The 23,158-nt window shown below is 36.3% G+C and overlaps 3 protein-coding genes and 1 non-coding gene across 6 annotated transcripts; 3 read left to right on the top strand and 1 right to left on the bottom strand.

Moving 5' to 3' along the window:
- The first annotated feature begins 1,482 nt into the window (after window positions 1-1,482).
- LOC140793077 (uncharacterized) lies at window positions 1,483-4,750 on the top strand. Its single transcript, XM_073144441.1, has 6 exons — window positions 1,483-1,828; window positions 3,226-3,484; window positions 3,613-3,649; window positions 3,894-3,999; window positions 4,082-4,192; window positions 4,372-4,750. Exons 1-6 carry the CDS (start codon window positions 1,709-1,711, stop codon window positions 4,486-4,488), a joined length of 750 nt encoding a protein of 249 aa, XP_073000542.1. The 5' UTR covers window positions 1,483-1,708; the 3' UTR covers window positions 4,489-4,750.
- Window positions 4,751-5,675: 925 nt separating this feature from the next.
- TRNAK-UUU (transfer RNA lysine (anticodon UUU)) lies at window positions 5,676-5,748 on the top strand. Its single transcript has one exon. It is a non-coding gene; the product is annotated as a tRNA-Lys (tRNA).
- Window positions 5,749-7,935: 2,187 nt separating this feature from the next.
- LOC140792005 (uncharacterized) lies at window positions 7,936-13,146 on the bottom strand. 2 transcript variants are annotated; one of them, XM_073142769.1, is made up of 5 exons: window positions 12,831-13,146; window positions 11,468-11,831; window positions 10,150-10,220; window positions 8,454-8,552; window positions 7,936-8,354 (listed from the first exon to the last, which is right to left on the bottom strand). In XM_073142769.1, the coding sequence occupies exons 1-5, from the start codon at window positions 13,065-13,067 to the stop codon at window positions 8,247-8,249; spliced, it is 879 nt and encodes a 292-aa protein (XP_072998870.1). In that variant the 5' UTR covers window positions 13,068-13,146; the 3' UTR covers window positions 7,936-8,246. The 2 variants fall into 2 exon arrangements, with proteins under 2 accessions (XP_072998870.1, XP_072998871.1); XM_073142770.1 differs by having other exon boundaries at window positions 7,936-8,344; window positions 12,831-13,131.
- A 2,737-nt stretch (window positions 13,147-15,883) lies between these two features.
- Window positions 15,884-22,009, top strand: LOC140792004 (OVARIAN TUMOR DOMAIN-containing deubiquitinating enzyme 1-like). Of its 2 annotated transcripts, none has more exons than XM_073142768.1 (9): window positions 15,884-16,332; window positions 18,262-18,327; window positions 18,431-18,514; window positions 18,621-18,743; window positions 20,365-20,417; window positions 20,588-20,637; window positions 20,719-20,819; window positions 21,140-21,448; window positions 21,524-22,009. In XM_073142768.1, the coding sequence occupies exons 1-8, from the start codon at window positions 16,147-16,149 to the stop codon at window positions 21,416-21,418; spliced, it is 942 nt and encodes a 313-aa protein (XP_072998869.1). In that variant the 5' UTR covers window positions 15,884-16,146; the 3' UTR covers window positions 21,419-21,448; window positions 21,524-22,009. The 2 variants fall into 2 exon arrangements, with proteins under 2 accessions (XP_072998869.1, XP_072998868.1); XM_073142767.1 differs by having other exon boundaries at window positions 15,932-16,332; window positions 21,530-22,009.
- The last annotated feature ends 1,149 nt before the right edge of the window (window positions 22,010-23,158 follow it).

The raw sequence follows: 23,158 nt of genomic DNA, 5'->3' as shown, positions 1-23,158 counted from the left end.
ATATAGTCTTTGTTCTCTTTACATAGATGATAAATAAAAACCTCTTTCAAATGGATTAAGAAACCGTTAAATCCATTTAGATCTTTTCAAATACAACTTTGACTTCTTTTATATCTGTCTTTCATTAAAATTGTGTTACTAACTTATATATAATTAACTAGGAAAGATACATCATGAATAATTTTCTTTCGTCACAAATTTGCCAATTACAAAATATACTTGTATGATAAATTCTATCAAATCTTCTCTAATTTCTTTAAAAATTACTTTTAATCTTGGCCCATATCTCATTGTCGGAATAAGCTTAATTCTAGAATAAATATTTCTCTACTAAAATAAGATTTTTGTTCCAGAAATAATTATTCTTGTATTCACTTATATTCTAAAATAAGGGTATATAATTATCTTTGATATAATATAAAATAAAAGAAAAGATGAGAAAAAAGTGTTTTATTTATTATAAAATTATCAATGGATAACTTTTGATTTGATATAAAGTATGTTGATTGGATAGATATCAAAGGTAAATTAGTTATTAAAATATTACGTGGTATAAGATGTAATTTTGATAAATAGTATTTATACGATAGAATAAAGATATTATGATATTTAATTATTATTTTAGAATAAGAATTTATATTTAAGAATAAGAAAAAAAATTATTCTTAATGTGAATTTGTAGTCTACATACGGATTCGGATACCAATATTAAACGGATAGCAAAATTTAAAACCATATCCAAACTAAATGTATATAGATAATTTTCGGATAGATGATCGGATCTTAAACGGATATTAACTGAATTTTAATGAATTATAATATTTTATTTAGATATAATTAACACAAAAATATTAAGAGTTTTACAACAAATAAATTTTTTGTATGTCAAATATGTAAAATTGGAGAAATTAATCTCTATAAATTATAACGTATTATTAGTAACACTATTAATATTTACTATTTAAATAAGTAAACTAAAAGCTGTAAATTATTCAAAAAAAAATATAAAAGTAAATGGATATCTAATATTCATATCCAAATTCGAAGAATATATCCGATCTGTATTCGAATTCGTATCCTAATCGAATAGAAATTTTTTATCCGAATCCAATCCAAGTCGGATAGTATCGGAGTTAATCCCACCCATTTTCACTGCAAGATGTGGACTCTATCTAGAGGAAAAGAGAGGAATAAAAGAAAAAAGAAGGCAAAGAAAGGATAATGTCATTTTCAGCCCATCAATTTAGTTAGTTAATATATTTTTTTCTGTGGGGTTGGGGGGTTTACTGAATATTTTTGGTCCAATTTTCTTTTTCCGCAGGGATCGAAGTGATATCTAGTGATAAATGAGGGGTTAAAGTGTAATTAGTCCATTTTTAATATACGTCAAAGATAACTTTCCAGGTCCTTTTTGCAAACCCGTTTCCCGTAATAGACTCGCCAGAATCGCGTAATATATATCCTCGTCCTTACGTGCTCCGTGGGAAGAGAAGTCGGCACTTGGGACCTGGGGGGGGGGGCATCAGAGTCTCCACTTCAAAACCTCACCTACTCTTCTCAATTTTTGGTGAGATCCAACTATACGAGTGTTGCCCACTATCTCCTCATCTTCCATTGTTCTACTTCTACTGCAAGAAAGTGAGAAGAGAGAGAGGAGAGAGAGAGAGAGAGAGAGAGGGAGACCCAGAAGAGTTCAAAGAGAAGGAAAATGGAGAGCGGAGGCGGAAGCGGCCCGAGTGGCGGAGAAGGTACCGAGGGTGATGATACCGAGTGGAAGAAGGTGACCCAGATGAGGGCCTTCGTCGAAGGCAAAGATGCCGATGCCAAGGTCCCTCCTTTCCCTCTCCATCTATGCTAATTTGCTCGTTTGCTTATTGGGTCTTCTTTTGGTTTCTTAGTTCTCTCTCAAATTTTCGGTTGGCTATGGCTGATGGGTTTCTTGATTTCTTGGCTCTTGGTGCCAAGATCTTGCTGTAACGTTGAAATTTGTGGAACGCGATGAGATTTTCGAGAAAGATTAGATCTCCAATCACTCCATGGGAATCAACATGGTGCTATTTAGGATTACTTTAAAGAGTAATAAAGAATATAATAGTACTTCATTAGGTTGAATTTTTATTTTTTTTACTTTCAAACTGATGCTTACTATGAGAACCATGAACAAAATCCTAGGATTTTTTTTTCTAGAGATCCTCTATTATGCAAATATTTAATTTATTACTGGTCTTAATTTACTCTTAGCATTTAAGTTTCAACTGGCTTGCCCTTTCACTGAGACTCCGAAGTGTTTTAATAATTTAATCAGCGTATTTTTAAACAAACTTTACAAAAGATTTGAAGACAAAGTGGAAGGTGCAATCACATCCACAACCACCAGCCTTTCTAAATCATTTATTGCAGACGTCCTCACCTGTGCCTTCAATCAATGCTGTCTTCTCCTTGAACTTTCAAATCTTTCTTGCATTGTTGCACTCACCTGCACCATTCAATCTCTAAATTTTTTAGGACAGCAAAAAGCTCTACACTTTGTCATACTTCCCAAGTTGCTGTTCTTTATCACACAATTCACCTAAAGATATGTCCTATGTTATTGGAGTCTCTAATGTTGCACTACAATTGGACTTATTAATCAGCATTGCTAATGAATAATCTCAAAGTATCATTCACATGCAGTTGATACGCATATCCATATTCCTTGAGGGGCCCCATCTACCTATCCTGTCCATCATATAGATGGACCTTTTTGTTGCAACAGATCATGCTAGTAGATCGTGTGGAAGAGGAAAAATTTCACATTCACATACAGGATACAATCTAGGCGTACTTCTTTTGATCTCCTGATCTAGTATCTTCGATCTGCATATTATTCTGCATGGTTTCCCGACAAGCTAGACTTTATACTTGTCCAACTTCAAGCTTGGGTATGGTATAAGAGACAAAAGGACTGATGATTAAATCAATGGAGATGTCTTTATTTCTCTTTGCTAAACATAAATGCAGTCTTATACGCCAGTTCTTAAACACTTGGAAGTGCTTTTCTGTTTGAATCAAACTGTTTCATGGCTTCATTACTTTCTCTAACCTGTACTAATAGTACTTTCACTTGGAAGTTCTATCACATGTATTTGTCCTTCATTCTTGATTTTCTTTTTGTCATTTGAGTTATTTAAGTTCCCGCTACGATTCCTCATCCAAGAATGTGTACATTGGCAATTGCACTTACAGGAAGTGGACAATCTGATGCTTAGGAGGTTTTTGCGTGCCCGTGATCTAGACATCGACAAGGCGTCAACCTTGTTCTTGAAATATCTAAAGTGGAGGCGGGGAGCTTTACCAAATGGTTTCATCTCTGATATAGAAGTCAAGAATGAACTTTCCCAGGGCAAGGTATTTATGCAAGGATTAGACAAGATGGGACGGCCCATAGTGGTCGCCTTTGGTGGAAGACATCACTACGCCAAACGAGAAATGAATGAGTGGAAGTGTAAGTTCTTATGTCTACATAGGAGAAAAAATATCTTCTGCAGAAAGTATTGCTTCAAAACTTATGAATATAAGTAATAGCACGACATTAATTCTTCCAACTGACTAGCAGATCTTTCATAATTACAGGCTTTGTTGCATATTCTCTCGAAAAAATATGTTCCAGGTAATTACCCTTACTGTAATTGCTGCACAAAAGGATAAAATGCTTGTCCATTTTGATCTGCAGATAGAGAAGGATTCAATTTGAATTATACATGGAAATAATCTTGATAAAGAAATACATAGCAGTTAACAACTTGACATTGTTTTCTAAATATGGAAGGAGAAATAATTATGTGCATTACTTGTATTCTATGCAAAGTGTCTGGATGCCACATACTTGATATTCCTTCATAAATCAAATGCAGAATGCCTAGAGGTCAGGAAAAGTTCATTTGCATTGGGGATCTTAAAGATTGGGGATATTCAAACTGTGACATTCGAGCATACCTTGCAGCTTTAGAAATCATGCAGGTCTGTGTAGGATTAGTTTTGTTGTAGCACAATGGCTAGTTAATCTGCTACATGATCTTACTATCATGCACCTTATTGACAGAATTACTACCCAGAAAGGCTTGGCAAAGTGTTTCTAGTCAACGTGCCGTACATTTTCATGAAGGCATGGAAGATCATATACCCTTTTATCGACAAGCAAACTAAGAAGAAGGTAACCATTTGAAGAGCTTCCTTCCCATTCTACCAAAGCTATATTTGGAAATTTTAATGCAATTGTTTGACAAGTTGAGAAGCAATAAAAAGTACCTAGGAAGCAACTAATAATAGTTTAAATGTTTTTCAATCTATTGCAAGTAATTTAAAACTTTTCTTTTAAATGCTCCTATGCAGTTTGTCTTTGTGGACGATAAGAACATGCGAGCTACGCTGCTGGATCATATTGATGAAAGCCAGCTCCCAGAGACATATGGTGGGAAATTGCCATTAATTTCCATTGAAAACGCATAGGGGCATTTGCACAAAAAGGTACTTCGGTTCTTAAAACAGTAAAATTGGGTACTTGTGCACATCTATTGCACTTAAAAATGTGCATCCAGTGTAAAAAAATTAAACACTCTTTGGTTTCAAGGGCATAATCTTATTATTAACAAAATCTTAGTAGTTTTTTATGCAAGTATGTAACTTTCTTGGATGTTACTCTTTGTGAAGTTCAATTGATGAAAAACTTTACATAAGCATTAATACCGAAACTGCTTAGAAGTTGTATCAATGTTTGGACCTTGCAAGTAGTAGTTTAATCGTCTTACTTGATTTTATTTTTTTAGTAGAATTAAATCCTATTAATAGGGCTGTCAAAAAAATTTGCTGGCTTGTGAGGTTGGTGAGCTTGGCTCGTTAAGAGCTCGGCTTGACTTTAAATGAGCTGAGCCAAGTTGAATATTTGAGCTCAAAAAGTTAATCGAGCTGAGCTAAGCTGAATAGGCTCGAAATATAATATGTGAGATGATATTATATATATATATATATATATATATATATATACACACACACACTAATATAAAATTATTAATGGTATATAGCATAATTGATTAAATCACATAATTTATTAAATCAACTCTTATTAATATAGCCATCATAGACTCTTAGATATTTAGTCTCATTATTGGAAGTTCGGCAATATAGTATGCCTTTATAAGTATCACTCTCCCTAAATGCAATTAAATTGGCCGTTAAATTAGCTTAATATAACACTTAGGGTGGTCCTCCAGTAATGCCAACGACAACATGAAACACCTAATTCACTAATCAAGCTTAAGTATATTAAAATTTTGAAAACTTTATCAAAGACACCCTATAATTTTCTTTTTATTATCATTCAACATCTGTATTTGCCTTTTAATAGATCAAAAATATTTTGAGTTGATTTTACCCAAAGAGTAGCTAACAAAATAGAAATACTACGTTACTTTTAAAATAAATAAAAAAAGAACCTTAAAATACTCCTAATTTGGTTTTTAAAATCTAATTCTCTATTTATTTTTACCTTAACCTGAAAAAAAAAAGTATCCAAGAATACTAAGACTATATGATAATTAATCGTCACAAAAAAATTATTGGGAGAATTTTTTCCATATATTTAAAAGGAAAAGTAATGATAAGAAAATAAATAATTTAATTTTTGATTGAAATTTCAAGCCGTCTTAGCTCAGCTGGTAGAGCGCATGGCTTTTAACCATGTGGTCGTGGGTTCGATTCCCACAGACGGCGATAACGGTTGTTATTAATTATTATGTTTAAATCTTTTTTACTTCTATAACATAATAAGGTCATTGATGTCTAGGGGTGTAGCCGAGCGAGAGCGAGAGCGAGAGCGAGAGCGAGAGCGAGAGCGAGAGCGAGAGCGAGCCGGCTCGGGCTCGGCTCGAAATTAGTTTCGAGCCTCATAATGTTGCTCAGGCTCGGCTCAGCTCAACCCGAGCTCGAGCTGAGCCTAACTGAGCTCGAGCTTTAGAGGCGGTGGCGACGTGGGCGAAGGAGTCGGAGACGAATGGAGGAGGCCAACGACGGAGGAGGAAGAGGAGGAGGAGGAGGCCGACGGAGAGGAAGGCGTGGCGCCGTGGTGGTGGCTTGCCGTCGTTGCCGATGGAGGCCGACGGGGAGGGAAGAGTGAGGTGATCAGGTGGATGAGGGTGAGAGTGAAGATGAGGGTGGGGTGGGGGAATTGAGGATGGGGAAGGTGGTGATGGGAAAGGTGAAGTAATTAATGAGGGTGGGGTAGGTGAGGGTGGGGTAGGTGAGGGTGATGAATACTGTGTTACGGGTGAGAATGAGTTAGTGAGGGACACGTGGCAATATTTCTTTATGCCACGTGTCCTTAGTCATATGGAGTCAGGCTATCGAGCCTATCGAGCTGAGCCTGAGCGAGCCGGCTCCAGCTCAGGCTTGGCTCGATATTAATTTCGAGCCTATTATGATGGCTCGGGCTCGGCTCAGCTCTGATCGAGCCGAGCCCGAGCTGCTCGTCAAGCCTGACAGCCCTATTGATGTCCATGGGTGTAAACTAGGACTAGCAGCTCAATCCAAAATCTAACTCCATGAGAGAGATGCCAATTTGGATGGCAGCCAATTTGGATGGCAGCCCTAGTTTGCTGCAATTAAATTGGCCGTTGGATTAGCTTAATATAACACTTAGATTTTGGATCGAGCTGCCAGCCCTAGTTTACACCCGTAGCAATTGGATTAGTTTAACTACTAAATAATGATTTGGATGGAGTACATGAAGCAACTCTCTCTCTCTCTCTCTCTCATGGAGTTAAAAGAGAAAAGTCTTTTCTTTAATCTGTTCCTGCTGGATGGATAAAAAGGGAACTTTTCTCTTTTAACTCCATGAGAGATTAAAGAAAAGACTTTTCTCTTTTATCCATCCAGCAGGAAGAGATTAAAGAAAAGACTTTTCTCTTTTAACTCCATGAGAGAGAGAGAGAGAGTTGCTTCATGTACTCCATCCAAATCATCATTTAGTAGTTAGTATTTTTTAGTTTGTTTATGAGCCAAATGCTTCAATAAAAACTATTAATTTTCTCTTTCCTAACCTGACGGTTGTGATTAAATGATACTAAATAAAATTAACCAAAAGTACAGCTCAATTTTTTAAATTATAAAAAATAAATTAGTCATATTTTATTTCTTAGCTTATCTATCTTTTTATAAAAGATAAAAATAAGAATAAATTAGTATAAGTTAACACTCTTATTATCAAGGAAATAATTTAAGAAAAAGAAATAAAAAATACTTAAATTCTAATTATTTTATCGATTAATCTAGTCACATATGTAAAATTTCTTATATACCCTTTAATTTATCAACGGATAAAAATTATTTTTAGTAACTAATTCATTAGTATTGAATCATTGCTCTATTCATTATTGATGTCTTCTTATTTGCATTATTTCAATTATATTCTTGTCTAGTTTCCAAGTAGTCGTCTCATTACTGGTTTACCATTGGGCAGGCTTGGTTGTCTAAAGCTAAGGGAAAGTGAAGTGATTTTGATCAGTGATAATTGCTATTTAAAATTATCACTTTCTAATATTTGATGAGACAGAGAATATGAGATTTAAAAATATGATCTTCTTTTAAACTTTTTGTTGTCTGATTGAGAAAAGCAAAAAAAAGAATTTAAGTTTTAATAACATTGTCCATAAAAAAAATTACAATACGAGTATGATTTTATTCGATCTGTATCCAGTTTTACAACTCACTGTCCTGATCAAACATTAAAAAATTATAAATTTTTATTAGGAATTAAATTTTATTGAAGTTTTTTACTTTGTAAGATCACTTAACTTTCCTCGCATCCCAACAACCAAAAGTTTCACAACCTTTTAATGAGACGAGTGCAATCAAGAACTTCCTCATTAAGCCCCTCAGTATTTGGGAACAATGTGCCACACCTTCTAATAACATCAAAACTTTACATTCAATTCTATTCAAATTTGGATTTTACATAGAACTTTACATGACAGCGTTTTGAGTCGACGAGGAAAGACTGCTGAAATGGAATCCAAAGAAAAACTTTATACATGGTTTTTCCGCTTCACTGATGCAGTACATAACAAAATTATCTGGAGATAATAATTCTAATCAATAACTTCACGGGATAAGCCGCCTATTAAGTTGAGTGAACGATGATATTGATCTGATGAGTGATGAAGAAGTAAAACAAAGATGGCAGCTACCAAGATCTCATGCTCCTGTTTCACGCACTAATCAAGCTGTCGACCAGTTATTTGCTCAAGCTTCTGAAGCAAAGCCTCCTTTTCCTCTTCAGGAAGAGCATTGAACATGAATACAGATTTGTCACCTATATCATCCTAAGAAACAGAAGGTAAGTAAAATGCAGCACAGCTTAAAAGCTAAAAAGATACGTACATTACTTATAAGAACATCAACCAAATATCATGAATTAATACCTTAATAGGTTGCTGGAATTTCCTAGCAGCAAATACCAGAAAGAGAGCCATCCACAAACCTAATAGGCTTAGTTTTGTCCCATTGTCCATTAAACTAGACTGCACATTTCAAATAAACACTCATTAATCCACAGCTTCATATAAGTTCTTCACTGATAAGCATCTTCCTTACATTTGATGCAAGATAATGATATAAAACAGGGAGTCGAAAGAGCACAATGACCAAATTGATGCATTGTAACAGCATAAGTTAATAAAACACTATCTAGAAATTCAATTACTCTGAGGTCATGATTGCCTGACCAAACGTAGTGTCCAACAAAAAACATTTAAGGGTTATTTGGTTTTATGTGTTTCAAGATACAACATACATCGTGTTAACTGAGAAAGCAATGTAAACAAAAGTATTTATATCATTCCCATTGAAGATTGAGAGACTATGTTTTAACATCCACTAAATTCATGTGGATGTCAAGATGCAACATATAAGTCCAATTTAGCCCTTAGAAAGGATATTTTACATGATCCATAAACTAAAAAAAACTTATTTTTAAATAGCACTTTATATTTGTAGATCTAATTTTTCCCAAATAAAGGAAGCCAAATGGCCCCTTAATGGTCTCCAATTCTGAGCCAAAGGGAGGGCTTGAAGTCAAACACCAAGCAACTCTAGCTTAGGGCTGTCAGGCTTAACGAGCAGCTCGGGCTCGGCTCGGGCTCGGCTCGGGTGAAGCTCGAGTCCGGCTCGGCTTGATCAGAGCTGAGCCGAGCCCGAGCCATTATAATAGGCTCGAAATTAATATCGAGCCGAGCCTGAGCCGGAGCCGGCTCGCTCAGGCTCGGCTCGATAGGCTCGATAGCCTGAGTCCCTATGACTAAGGACACGTGGCATAAGGAAATATTGCCACGTGTCCCTCACTAACTCATCCTCACCTTCCCCACCCTCACCTACCCTCACCTACCCCACCCTCATTAATTACTTCACCTCTCCCATCACATCACCTTCCCCATCATCAATTCCCCCACCCTCACCTTCACTCTCACCCTCATCCACCCGATCACCTTCACTCTTCCCTCCCCGTCGGTCTCCATCGGCAACGACGGCAAGCCACCACCACGGCGCCACACCTTCCTCCGTCGTCGTCCTCCTCCTCCGTCGTCGTCCTCCTCCATCCGTCTCCGACTCCTTCGGCAAGCCGCCGCCCACGTCGCCACCGCCCACGTCGCAACCGCCCATGTCGCCATCGCCTCATCCTCTAATCGAGCTCGAGCTTTGCTCGAGCTCGGCTCGGGCTCGGTTAGGCTCAGCTCGAGCTCGGCTCGGGTTGAGCTGAGCCGAGCCTGAGCAACATTGTGAGGCTCGAAACTAATTTCGAGCCGAGCCTGAGCCAGAGCCGGCTCGCTCAGGCTCGGCTCGTTTACACCCCTACTCTAGCTAGTCAAAAAATTCAAATCTTGACCTAAGAATTATCTTAAAATTAACATAGCAGCTGGAAAGACCTGAATCTCCGCCGCTAATCAATCATGTTCATGAACCTATGGATTACTTCAAGTGGAATAAATTTGCTATTTTTTAACAGAATAGTGTGCCACAATATTTGGATAATTTTCATCTGAGTAGGTCATAAACTCATAATAACAAATGCCCATGAACTAATTAATACTGTACAAACTTAAGTGCAGCAAGGAAATATACCAGATGACCAAGAAGAAGTCCAGGAATGACAAATGTCAGGACACCAGCTTCCAACTTTCCATAGCAGAGACCTGTGTTTGTTTGTTTTAGCATCAGATATGTTACATCAAAAGTACCCAGAAAGAAAAATAGGTAGCATGCCAATTAACTTTCATTAAGTTACATATGCATGAGATTTACGAATAACTAAAACACAACATTATGGTTAGGTAAAAAACTTGGGGAACCCGTACAATGATTCATATAAAGCAGGTTGGACTTGACTTGATTGTTCCATTTAGTGAAAAAGGTCTAGAATATTTAAATTACCTCAGACAAATTAGTTCAAACAGGAAGAACTGTTTCCTTTAACAAACTTGATCAGCTCTATGAATAAAAAGGCAGGATGTGGCAAACCTCTTATCTTGGTCAAACTTAGCAAGGCAATCAAGAAGGAACATAAAGAATATTATTAGTTATTACTATCTCCAAAGTCCAAAGAGACTCGAGATCATCTGAGTTCCTAGCAATCATTTTGGCGCCCTAGTCTAATTACATCACATATCAGGAATGCAATCAGAAGAAAAGCTTGCAACGCCCACATTACAATTTATGTCATTAACTCAAAGCTTAGAATATTCAGCATGACCTACAAGGTCTAAAATGCCTATACACAGAAAATAATATACTACAGAGTTCTATGGTCCATCAAATCAACGAAACTCAAAATTTACATGCCACATATAGTGCACTTACTTCCTGCGTAACAGAATTGACTGACTCAGCTCAATAGGACTTGATTTATTATACTTAGTAAACAAGATTCAATTTAGTTACATGTTTGATTAGATTTTACATAGTGTAGACCACCCAAGATTCAATTCAAGTTGATTCAAGCTTGGTTTAGGCTTGAACCTACTTATCAAGTGGCTCACAATAGGCTCAAGCTCAAAATAGGCTCAAGTTGAAGCTTATCAATCCAAGCTTGATGCTTTGGCTCAGGCTTGAAATTAATTTCAAGCCAAGCTTGACAAGGACTTGGCTGGATTACACCCCTAGTTACATTTCATGAGATGAAGCAGGTCAATTAACCAGCAAAATATCTCATAAATCAACATGGATAGCATGGTAATGAACCTAAAGGATCAGAGAGTAGTATCTTCTACCATTTTGTGGAGGTCCGAGAAAGTTAAAGCACATACATAAACTAGTATTCATTTGAACTGTTATCTAGTATACCAATTATTTGAACATTCAAATATTCACCGTCACATAAAGTGTACTGCAGAAACAAAGACATAACGGGAAAAGAGTTCTATGAGTAGATCTTAGCACATACCTTCCTTAAAGACAAGGCCGGTCAGTGCTGCAAAGAGAGGTCCGATGAGCCACAGTGCAGCCGGGTTATCAATGGCATATTGAACCAAGCTCTCATTGTGAGGTTGTGCAAGAGTTGCATATGTTCCAATAGATCCAAGAACACCAATTGCCCACAATGCTTGGAGGAAGCGTTTAATGGGGGTCACATAAATATGGATTAGGAAAAGAGATAAACCTAGCCCGCTAGCTCCAATTACATACAACAAGTCAATATCTTGTCTAATGATATCCCCCACAATATTGCCTTCAGGAAGAAAAGCTGCAGAAGCAGCGATAACAAAAGATGTGGCTGCAGTTACCAATCCAGATCTATACAAAACCACCTGTAAGATGTTAATGAATGAAACATCACATCATTGAAAGTTAATGGATGATGAGTGCTGGAAAAGTGAAGACTATTTTGTGCATCTATAAATTTAAATGGAAAAACTAAATTAATTGAGAAAAATTATCTCAAACAAACTATAGCATATTTCCAGGTAGCTTATGACAGCATATAACAAAAATAGATTAAATATATCAATGTATATTAGTGGATTGGTAATGACAGCAACCAATCTCCTAACTCATCCAAATTCTGCCAAAAGTGGGCCTTCTCCAGTTGCTAACTCGTGTAATAATCACATGACCACACCCTAACCATCCTTATCCAACTAAATTACGGCATGCTTATAGATATTAGTAGTTTAAATCCAACTGCAGCAGTTGTAAAACATTCTGCCGCATTCATTCACCCATTGGAGGAATTCAGCAGCTTCAAAGCTTATTCTTTGGGGCATTATGTGTGACCTACAATTAAAAGAATTCTACATCACAACTTCTTCCTTGTACTCCTTTGAAGTAATAGATACATAACTGAAATATGTTAGAGATTTAGCAAATGTTACTACTGTCGGCGGACCCAAAATTACTACTGTCTGCAGACCCAAAATTACTTCCTTCACTAGAATATCTAGGGAAATTTAAAAGGCAACCTAACTCCTCTAATTCCACCAATAATGGGTCTCATCCAACAACTCATGTGACGGTCAAATGATTACATTCTAGTCAGCCCTAACTAAATACGGACTATTCACAATCTAGTGTTTAATCTATACAAACTAAAGTATAGCACAATGTATGACGAATCTATGGTTCTAGGTTGTTTCTTAATTATAAGTACCTCGTCTAAATATCACCACATAAAAAATTCCTCCTTTGGAAGTTAAATTGCTTCAAAAGTCCAACTTCCTCAAAAATTACATCACGTTCTCCACTCACAGCTAAAGTGCCAATACATCGTTCAAACTAAAATTTAACAAGGAGGAAGCGATGTGGTGTACCTCGCGAACGTCGGATGGGTCCACCGTCCATGGACCGTAGGCACCTCTATACACCGTTCGATCGTCGAATCCCCCCCTCGACCCCTCTCCAAGAGCGCCGCATCTCACGGACCCGACCCTATCGCCAAGGAAGGATGCGTTTAGCCTTGCGGGAGGGGAGCTAATCGGCGACCTCCTGAGCCGAGGAGGAGGAGGCGGCGGCGAGGTGATCGCGAAGCTGGCGAGCGCCGTGGCCATACTTTGGGAAGCTTCGAGACCGGAGTACGGATATCACATTTGGAGTATTATTTATCCGCCGTTTCTTCTCCACCTCTCCTTGTTCTAATTTTCGATTTTATCTATAAAAAAAAATAACAAATTAATTATCTCAAAAAAATTACAAAAACATAATGTTTCCAAATGACATCAAACCAAACTAAGAGCTGCTAATCAATTTACAAATTAGTTAGCCTTCCTAAAATAGAACAAAAGGTATTAATTCATATTTAAATAAAACAAACGAAATTTAAAATTAGTTTAACGAATATATGCATGTTGCTAAGAAAAATAAGGGCTACTTTAGTTTTTGAGTATATACACATTCATGTACCTTTTTACGTACAAGAGTTCGTCTTATGTAAAATAGTGTGCATTTTTTATTAAAAAAACAAATATTATAAAAATTAGTCAAAAGTTTCTAAAAAATTACATTATAATGTCCCGGGAGTATGGGATCCCAAGCCTAAAAAAAGATCTATTACTGTTCCAAGATTTGGCGAACCAATTTATAGTTTGGTTAGACTCCCTAACAACCTGTTTTAATTGTATATTAGTGAAAGACTTCAAAAGAATTTTACACGGTTTTTAATTATGTTCCTAATATTTCAATTAGATGAGACACCTTCCGATCCAATCTCCGGTACAATCTTCTCAAAATTTTACTCCTTCGCTCTCATAAGCCTCTTTGCCTAAGCTTCTACCGTTAAAGTATTCTCAATATAATAAGTACTACCACATGCAAAAAAGAATGTTCGCATTAGGATTTCTAGCAATTCATGCACCACTTCTCTTCTTAATAGCAGGATCAAAGGAACAATTAACATTAATTTTAATCTAGCCAGAAGTGTGGTGACGGCGGTGGTGGCGGCGATGAGTGGGGAGGGAACTAGACTCTCAAATTATTATTAAAATCCTCGATGGGATTAGTCTCTTAACCTGGAACATTAATTCTATAATTACCATCATATGTATGTATCTAATAAAAACTACATCAAGTATTTAAGACAATACTTGGTGTATCTATATACAAGCTAGATTTCATATAAATGAAAAAGAGCAAATAATGCGAAATAGTAGAAAAACCCTAAGCTTGTTAGCCAAGCAACAACTGGGATGGGATTACTTGGGCCAAGCTGAGGCGAACGAAATATTTTGTTTTTATGCTATCTACCTAGATAGTGTGTGTGTTAACCTAAAGTTATTTTTCATAAATATTTGGTAAAAATGAAGAGTTCTATTTGTAAATATTAAAATAAGAAGGTGTAATTTGCAAAAGAGGATGTTAAATATAAATTTCTCTTTAAGTTTAAAATAATTTTCTCATTATTTTTTTGAGGGAAGATAATTTCTCATTATCATAGTGTAGCTTTTACTGGGGCGTCAAGCAGCTCGTGATTCAGAAACAATTTAGGTTCAACTCAAAATTTTGTTCAAGATTGAATTGTGAACACCATCAAAATTTGAGCTCGAAATATAAACGAGCAGCGACGCTTAGATCGCTTGCGTGCAGCTCAAGCAATCTAGCTATTGTTTTTAATTGAGAATCACAGTGATATGATAATGTAATGACTTATGAGTTCTATAACATTTGTCCCATTTAATTATGATAATGTAATGACTTGAGTTTCCCATTTAATTATGTTACGAACCGGTTTGATCCGATTCGTAGGGGTTGAAATTCAGGTCTGCACAGGATTTGAGATCCGTGGGTGGAGGCACGGATTCCTAGGTATAGGATGAGGTGATGATGGAGTGGAGGCCGAGTAGTTTATGGAGGTGGCTCGACAATAGATGATGGTGGTGGTAGTTTGTGGATGTGTTCGATGGTTGAAGACTATGATTGACCTACGTTGTAAAAACCGTACAGGAGGTAGAGAAGATTAAGATAGAGAGACAAAGGGGGAGAAGTAGGTCTGCTCTACGGGACTAGGGGGATCGACGAAAGAGAGAGATTAGAAGCTAGATGAGTCCGTGCCAACGAAAGAGGTGATGCTAGTTGGTAAAAGGAGGAGAAGAGAGATGTATAGGCTGCTGGCCTAGTTGAGAGATGCTCGGCAAAAGCTAATTAATCTTTCATTACAAGCATATTTAAGATATAAGCCATAAGACCATATTTATAGATATTAAATTAAAATATCATAAACAAATTTAACTAAACTAGTCTTCCTTATCTTTTCGGATTAACCCTTCCTTTCGCTATAGATAGATTTTGAATCTGGAGAAGTCATGAATACCACGATCTTATCCAACTAGTTTGATTTATTATGTATTATATTCTGCAAATATTTTTTTCAAAACTGTCGAGAGTTAGATTTTGCTAATTAAATAAAATATTAACCTATTAAGGTTCTAACTAAACCAAATAATCAAATAAGATAATTATACTTAATTCATTGAGCCTAATGTCCTTGTGACACGATACAAATTATTTATTAAGTGAATAAATCTAGTTGAGCTTTAAATAGACTATTTGAGTTGTGTCTTGGACGAATTAGACTAATGGGTGTTTGGTTATTAGAAAGAGAAAAAAAATAGTAGCTTTTAAAAATTTCTCTATTATTTGTTGCTAGAAAATAAATAAAAAAAACAACCTTTTTACTTACCACAAATAGCTTAATGTTTTTTTAAAACTTTTTTTTCTTGAGATAAGGGAATTACTTTACTAAAGCCATACACTTTAATTATTTAATTGACACTTTAATTATTTAATTAAAAAAAATTATTTTCTGTTTTCTTAATTTAATAAAAAAAAAGTATTTTCGAGTTGAACACTAGCTAGGATTTCAACTCGACTCGCGTTCTAGTTCGATAAATTAAATTTGGAGCACAAGCGACTCATTGCCACAATGCCACCCGTAGCGTTTACTCCCTCGTATTTAATTCGTCTATCCCTTCCATTTCCTTTGATAATTCCAAGCCCCTTCCCTTCTTCTCTCTCTCCAATCCAAACCCACCACAAGCGAAGCTGGCGGCGGAGGCGGACCCGAGCCCGAGGAAGCGGAAGGCCCTCGACGGCGAAGCCGTTGAAGAATCGATCGCCGTGGAAGACTCAGCGGCGATGCCGGATTCCGTCGCCGACATCGGACTCCGCGCCGCTGAGTCGTCCTCTAACCCTAACCCTAACAACGTCCCCGCCATGGACGACTACGAGGACTGGACCTGCTTCAAGGACGACGACGTCATGCAGCAGCAGTCCGATATCCGCTCCGTTGAGGCCGCCAAGATTCCCTTCGTCGGCGAGAAGGCAAGTGGATAATTAGACATTGATCTGATCTCCCTTTTAGGTTTTGAAGGGTTTGGGATTTTTCTCTGTTGTCGCTGTCTGTCGCTTTCTCTGTGCTTAATGGTGCTTTATTGATGGGGAATTTGCTAATTTAAGTATGTTCCGGGCATCTTGGATGGATCTTGAGTAGATTTGTTGGTTGCTTTTCTTTTTCCTTGAAATAGGTTGTCAAGAAGTCAAAATTGGATCTGGAAGTCGTGGTTTACGCGATATCTTTCTCTTTTGGTCCTTTCAACTTCTAAGATTAGGGATCTTGCTGTTAAAAATTTAAAATTTAAAATTTTGAGTAATCAGTGAAGAGTTGCAAAAAGTGGTTTTTGGCATTGTTAAATAGTTGTATTCATGAAGATAAAAAGCTTAGCTTTTAATTCTGCTCGATCCCTTCTCTTCTTGTTGTTCTTTGGCTTTTATTCGTTTGGTATTCCGATGGACATGGGTTGCATTATGGTTCAGATGATTCTCTTCTAGTTCATTGCATCAATCATTAAATAATGCCAATATAATATAAAGCTTGTTATGTGGCCAGTCTTGTCTCTGTTTTCTGTCTAGAACTTCTTGTTGGTCATTGCTTTTGTACTCCTGTAAGATCATTGTCTTGTGTATTTCATGTCTTCATCTTTGATCCTTTCTTCTTCTTCTTCTTCTTCTTTTTTTATTTTCTCAAGAAGTTTGAATGGCAGCTTAAGGATAAGTAGGCGCTAGAAAGTTCCTAGTATTGTCTTGATGGTTGATACAAACTTATTGGTTTTGGGTCATTCTTTGGTGGAAATTTTCTTTTACATGACCCTGCACTTTTCTATCTCATGATATCAAGAGTTACAGATTGTTGATAGCAAGGGTGAACTTTTTGTTTTAGCAGGATTTTAGAGTAGGTTTTGGTCTGTTAAAAATATGAAATGCAGAAGACTTCTCTTAACTGTGTGGGTAATGCGGTATATGCCTTCTTGAATCAAACATGGCAATGGTTAACTTTTGTTGATAGCAAGGGTTAACTTTTCCTTTTAGCAGGATTTTAGAGTAGGTTTTGGTCTATGTTAAAAATATGAAATGCAGAAGACAGCTGATAACTGTATGTATAATGCAATATATGCCTTCTTGAATCAAACATGGCAATGCATGAGTTTTGTCTATATTAATATGCTGCAAGTCTGATGTATCTTGCAACTATGGTTGAAAATGCTGCTTTGCAGGTGATGTGACCATGAGTTTCAGCATTTGCTAATTTTATATTCTTAGTTGGTGAATTTGCTGGTTACATACACCCTAGCATCAAGTAGTTTGATATTAAGGAGGTGTAGTTTATTATATGTGAAGTTACATTTCGGTTTTAAAATACTGAAGTTATGCAGGAGGTTGCCTAAACTCTAGTGAAGCAGATTGACCCTTCTCCAATATAGTGGTAATAAATAGTAAGTCACAATGGTGTTCCCAGAGGTCCTTTTTATTGGATTACTAGTGAGTACTGATAAAAACTGAACCAGAATTGCTAACTGCTTTACATGCTTTTCAGTCTCTATTTTGAATTGCCATTCATAGTTCACAAATTCACATTCATATCATGGTACTTTACAGTCATAATCGAGGTCATGGTTCAATAAGCTGTTTCCAATCTGATGTGACAAATCTAATTTTCTATGATTATACTTGTTCTTTCAATATCACCTACTTTCTGATGAAATGCTAAACAGAAGTCCAGCAGATGGCAAAGATAAATATGACTATGAAATTACGAATTTTCTCCTAGATTTATCTACAACTTCTGTGTATACTGCATTTTTTTTTTGTGTTGATATTGCTAAATTCTGATGACTACTTTTCTTTTCACAGAAAGCTTTTCTTTTTGGTATTTTATAATTCATGCCCATCACCATTATTTATTTGATTCTGCAGGAACCCCTCTCTGCTTTAGCAGCTGAGTTTCAATCAGGTAGCCCCATTATGCAGGAGAAAATTAAGGTCCGTTGGACTGATAGAAAGGAGATGTTGGTGCTTTATTAGCATATTGGTCCTTAAATCCAGAATCCGTTCTGTTTATGGTTGTGTCTTATTCAAAATGCAGCTGCTTGGTGAGCAATATGCTGCTTTAAGGAGAACCCGGGGCGATGGAAACTGCTTCTATCGAAGTTTTATGTTTTCCTACTTGGTAATGTGATATTGCATTGTTCTAAAAGAGTTTTTACTATCAAGTCTTTCAAGGTTCTCAAGTTCAAGTTCATAAGGGATATGTGGTATGGTTATTATGATCTTAGGAGCATATATTGGAGACACAAGACACTACTGAGGTTGCTCGTATTCTAACTAAAATTGAACAATGCAAGAAGACGCTTTTGAGTCTTGGCTATGCTGAATTTACATTCGAGGACTTCTTTTCGGTGAGAAAATGCTTTCGACCAGTTTTAATTCATTTGCTTTCATGTCTGTCAAAGCATCTTGATTACATCTATAGGTATTAAACACTATTTAATCGTCAACCAGTTGAAATTGATGATCCTTGCTTTTTAAACATATGACAGAGTGCATTGATTAGAACTTATCTATGCTCAACTGAAGTTATCAGTTCCATAGATTGGTCCTTCAGTTATTTTATTTTACACTGTTGAGGCACAAAGTGGACAACTAGGTTTGCATTAGGAGTTTGATATATTTGAAAAAGAGCATTTAAATGTTTGCTTGTGCTTCACTAATATTGTTGCAACCTAAACCCTCAGTCCAAAAGCTTCCCATGATCCTCATTTAACTAAGAAGCTAGTCACCCTATATTTGTAAAATTGTGTACGGAGTCAATTGGTTGAGAGACCAGAGCAGATATATGAAATTGTTTTCACTTTTCATAGTGGCTGAACTGACAAGCATTATGATGGAAGAGAGGAAGCATTTGTACTCCATGAGTTCCATGAGTTCCGTGACTTCTTGATTGCCAGCTAATGCTTGTGCTTCAGCTAATGCTGTCTCAAATGATGTGCGAGACATAATCTTCTACTGAAACTTTACCATATCATCGCAAACTTTGTGGCTCATACAACATAAGTTAGGTAATTTAAGTTGTAAGGACTGGTGAAAGTATGCCACTATTACAGTTGTAGGGATTAAAAAGTAATGTGATGCTTCAAAAATGAGCAATTGAAGCAACCATGTTACTCAAGTTTTAGGAATATTTAGCCTATCCCACCTGCATAGAAACCCATTTAAGTTAGATGGGTTCCTTTTCCACTGTGATAACAAATGGCATAAGATGGCATATAAATCTTTGGACATGGTTGTTATCACAGTTCATGCAAGAACAACTCTCTGCCAAGCTATTAGTGGAAAAGGTATAGAGGAGCATGAAGTCTTTGATGAAATTGTTTCTGCAGAAAATTGTTCTTAAACATGGTAGCCTTGCTAAGGATCTGCCTAGGACCTGCTTAGGCATCCACTTTGATTCTTTATATAATGTTTCTGTGGATAGGATGACCTTGGAATTTCAATTGAATCACATGTCGCGAATTTATGAAGTCCAATGACTTGCTATATTCTTTTAGTAAATAATGTCATTTTATTTGTGGTTTTGATGCATCCTTAGATTTTATTCTTACTTTGTTGACTTGTATAATTTAGACCATCTTGACTTCTAAACATTTGTTTAGGCATTTGGGTAGCACCTAGGTTCTAGATAGTCCCCTTGTTAAAATTCATAGTTTGTTTATCAGAAACATGCTTGTGCAAAATTCTAGCCACCTTTTTTCCTTTTGATATTACTAAGTGGCATATCAGTTCTTGAACCAGCATCATCATCTAGTTTCTCAAATGGGCAGAAAGTTCAGTTTGTTAGTTTTTTTTTATTCTTTTAAGAGGCTTTCCTCCATGGCACATTTTAATCTGCACTCTGCCAGAAAGTCATTTTATCTTATTCAATTGGTGTAACTAGAATCTTTCATTTTAGTTAGTTTGCACATTAACAATAGATCTGCTTTGCTGATTCTTCATCTCTGACAGTCCTGATCATTGTTTCAGATATTCAATGACCAGCTGGAAAGTGTTCTACAAGGGACTGAAGCTCCGATAAGGTAGATAATTTGCTTACATTTGTTCCCCTTTTAGTCGATAAGAAGCCATTGACACATTATTATGCAAGAAAGAGAAAAATAGTATGATGTGGAGGTTTTATCCCTTGTAATATCCATCTTTTAGCAGTTAATGTTTTTAGTATGCTAATGTTCTTATTCTATACTTACAGCCATGAGGAGCTCTTGCAAAGGAGCCGTGATCAAATGATCTCAGATTATGGTGAAAAACGCCACTCATTACATTTCTCCTATCCTTTCTGTTACCCCCAAATACTTTTTCTTCTAATTTGATTTGCTGCAGTTGTAATGTTTTTCAGATTTGTCACCTCTGGTGAGATTCGTAGACGAGCAGAATTTTTTGCACCATTCATTGCGGGCTTATCAAATACAACTGTAGATCAGGTTGGTTTTTTGCTTCTATATTATAATTCAACTTATGCCTTTAAATGTTTGTTCAGATGGTACTTGATATTTAAATAATTCATATTATACATAAGCTGAGGTAGGAGGTGCCTTGGAAGTTGAAGTTGATGTCTTTGGTCACCCACCAGTTTAGCGAATTATCAGTCTTCTTTTCTGTTATTTTCCTTTTAGGCTTCTTTACGTTAGATTGAAGCTTAAATGATGAAGTGGATGCTCATCTTTTTGCTTCATTTGACTAGGATTTTTTTTTATTCCCTAATGCTGTGTCATATGCTTCAACTTTGCTGTATGGCTTACAGTTTTGCAAGGCTGCAGTAGAGCCAATGGGGGAGGAAAGTGACCATGTGCACATCATTGCCCTCTCCGACACTTTAGGGGTCCCGATACGTGTGGTTTATCTCGACCGGAGCTCGTGTGATGTAGGCAATCTTAATGTTAACCATCATGACTTCACTCCATCAGATCCTCCCCTCGATGGGAGCTCAGAGAAGAACGAATCTGACATGGATCCTAAACCAAAACCATTCATAACCTTGCTGTACCGACCAGGCCATTATGACATTCTATATCCCAAGTGATTTCTCTTATCAACTTTGTGCTTTTACATGGTGCGTACTATCCTCGAATAACATTTTCACCATGTGTTCAGTGAATCTGTCTTATTCCATAACCATCGTCTTAAGCTGCAGGCTGCCAAAGGTGTCCTGAAGGGAAAGGAAGCACAAAGTTGTGAGTTATCATGGAACGCGAAACCAGTCAGCTCTTGTGATCGGGTTTATCAAATCCTTTTCTTTCTGTAGTTCTGATCTTACAAACGATAAATTGTGTCAACAAGAAAAACATTTTCAGATGCAATAGGCAGACTGTTTACTTCTGGGCACCTATATGGTCGATATGGTGCATATAGGATGAACTAATCTCAACTCTTATCCTGGCCCTTTTGAACTTTGGAACTGCTCATCTCTGTCACGCTTTTTCCGTCGTCAACTGTGACATCCATCATTTGTTCTTCCCACTGTTTTTCATGAGTTTCCTCGCCGTCTTCGCCGTTCTTGAAATCAATCACTTGTGCCCTTGTTGTGCATCTCTTAACATGGTTAGTTTTTGTATTCGTGGGATGTTAATGAGTTCTTTAGCAAATGCAAGGTTGGTGGTATCTGATTCTTTTAGCACATTCTTTCTGACATATTCATTTATCAATTATTCTGCCCTAGTGGCCCTAAGCACCTTATGTTCTCTTTTTAGATAGTGCATTGCTAGATTACTGCTGAGACACCTAATATCCACTCACTAATCTAATTTAGTAAGAGAAGCAACTTGTTCTTAGTATATTTGTGATTGCTTGGTTAAGGGGGTGTTTGTTTGCTGGGAAGTAGGAAAAGAAAGCAACAATTCTTTAAAGATCCATCACTGTCTGTCACTAAATTTTCTTAATTTTGGCTCATTTTACTCTCCTCCAAAGAGAGAGAGACACAGTGACATTATTAGCAAGCATGGATCAAAGTATATGCCATTAGCAAGCAAACTGCACTTTGCTATTTGGTTTAACTGGGCCATTAAATTCTTACTCTTTTCAACCAAAAAATAAAAAGAACAACCCACTTTTGCTATTGCCAATGGAATATTGCTTAGATGATCATCAGAGTAGTATTCCTAAATTCTCACAAAACTGTCCGTATAATTAAGACCGTTAAATTTTTCACCTCTCTCAAAACATCATAATTTTTCTTTTTCTTTTTCTAAAGAAATCTCAAAATATCATCAAGTTCTCACTTTTCTCTCCCTAATAGAAGCCCACTTTGCTAATGAATAGACCAAGCTATCCCTCGTCTCTCTAAAATCTCTCTCACGTTTGACCTATGTCTATTTCTCACCCTCCGGAGGAATGCTTTGTCTAATTATTATAGTATGCGTTTCACTTGTGAAATACGAATAATATTTTTTTTTAAATAAAGTTCTTTATTTTGGTGTAGTATTTAAACAATAACTTAGTTTTATCTGGTATACTAATTCATAATATTCTCCTCTTATTTCATACGACGTTAAAAATCAATTTTAATAATAATCTAAAACTAATATTTTTTTGCTCATAGATTAGACAATATCTAATTACTACTACTAGTTTATATCCCGTCAGTCAAAATTATTTTCGTTATTTGTTATTTTAATATCAACTTTATATTACATTAAGTATAATTATTACTTTTTATACTTAGTATTCAATTAAATAATAATATTTTGTATTAGTATTAACTTTTTTTTTCTTCTAGTATTAAAAATTAGAATACTTTTTTTTTAGGATCGGTCTTCACAAATAA

Source organism: Typha latifolia, chromosome 7, assembly GCF_019914945.1.
Source record: "Typha latifolia isolate L0001 chromosome 7, TyphaL0001v2, whole genome shotgun sequence".
NCBI lineage: Eukaryota > Viridiplantae > Streptophyta > Magnoliopsida > Poales > Typhaceae > Typha > Typha latifolia.
Note: the sequence above shows the minus strand (reverse complement) of the source record. Positions and strands in the feature narration are given on the sequence as shown.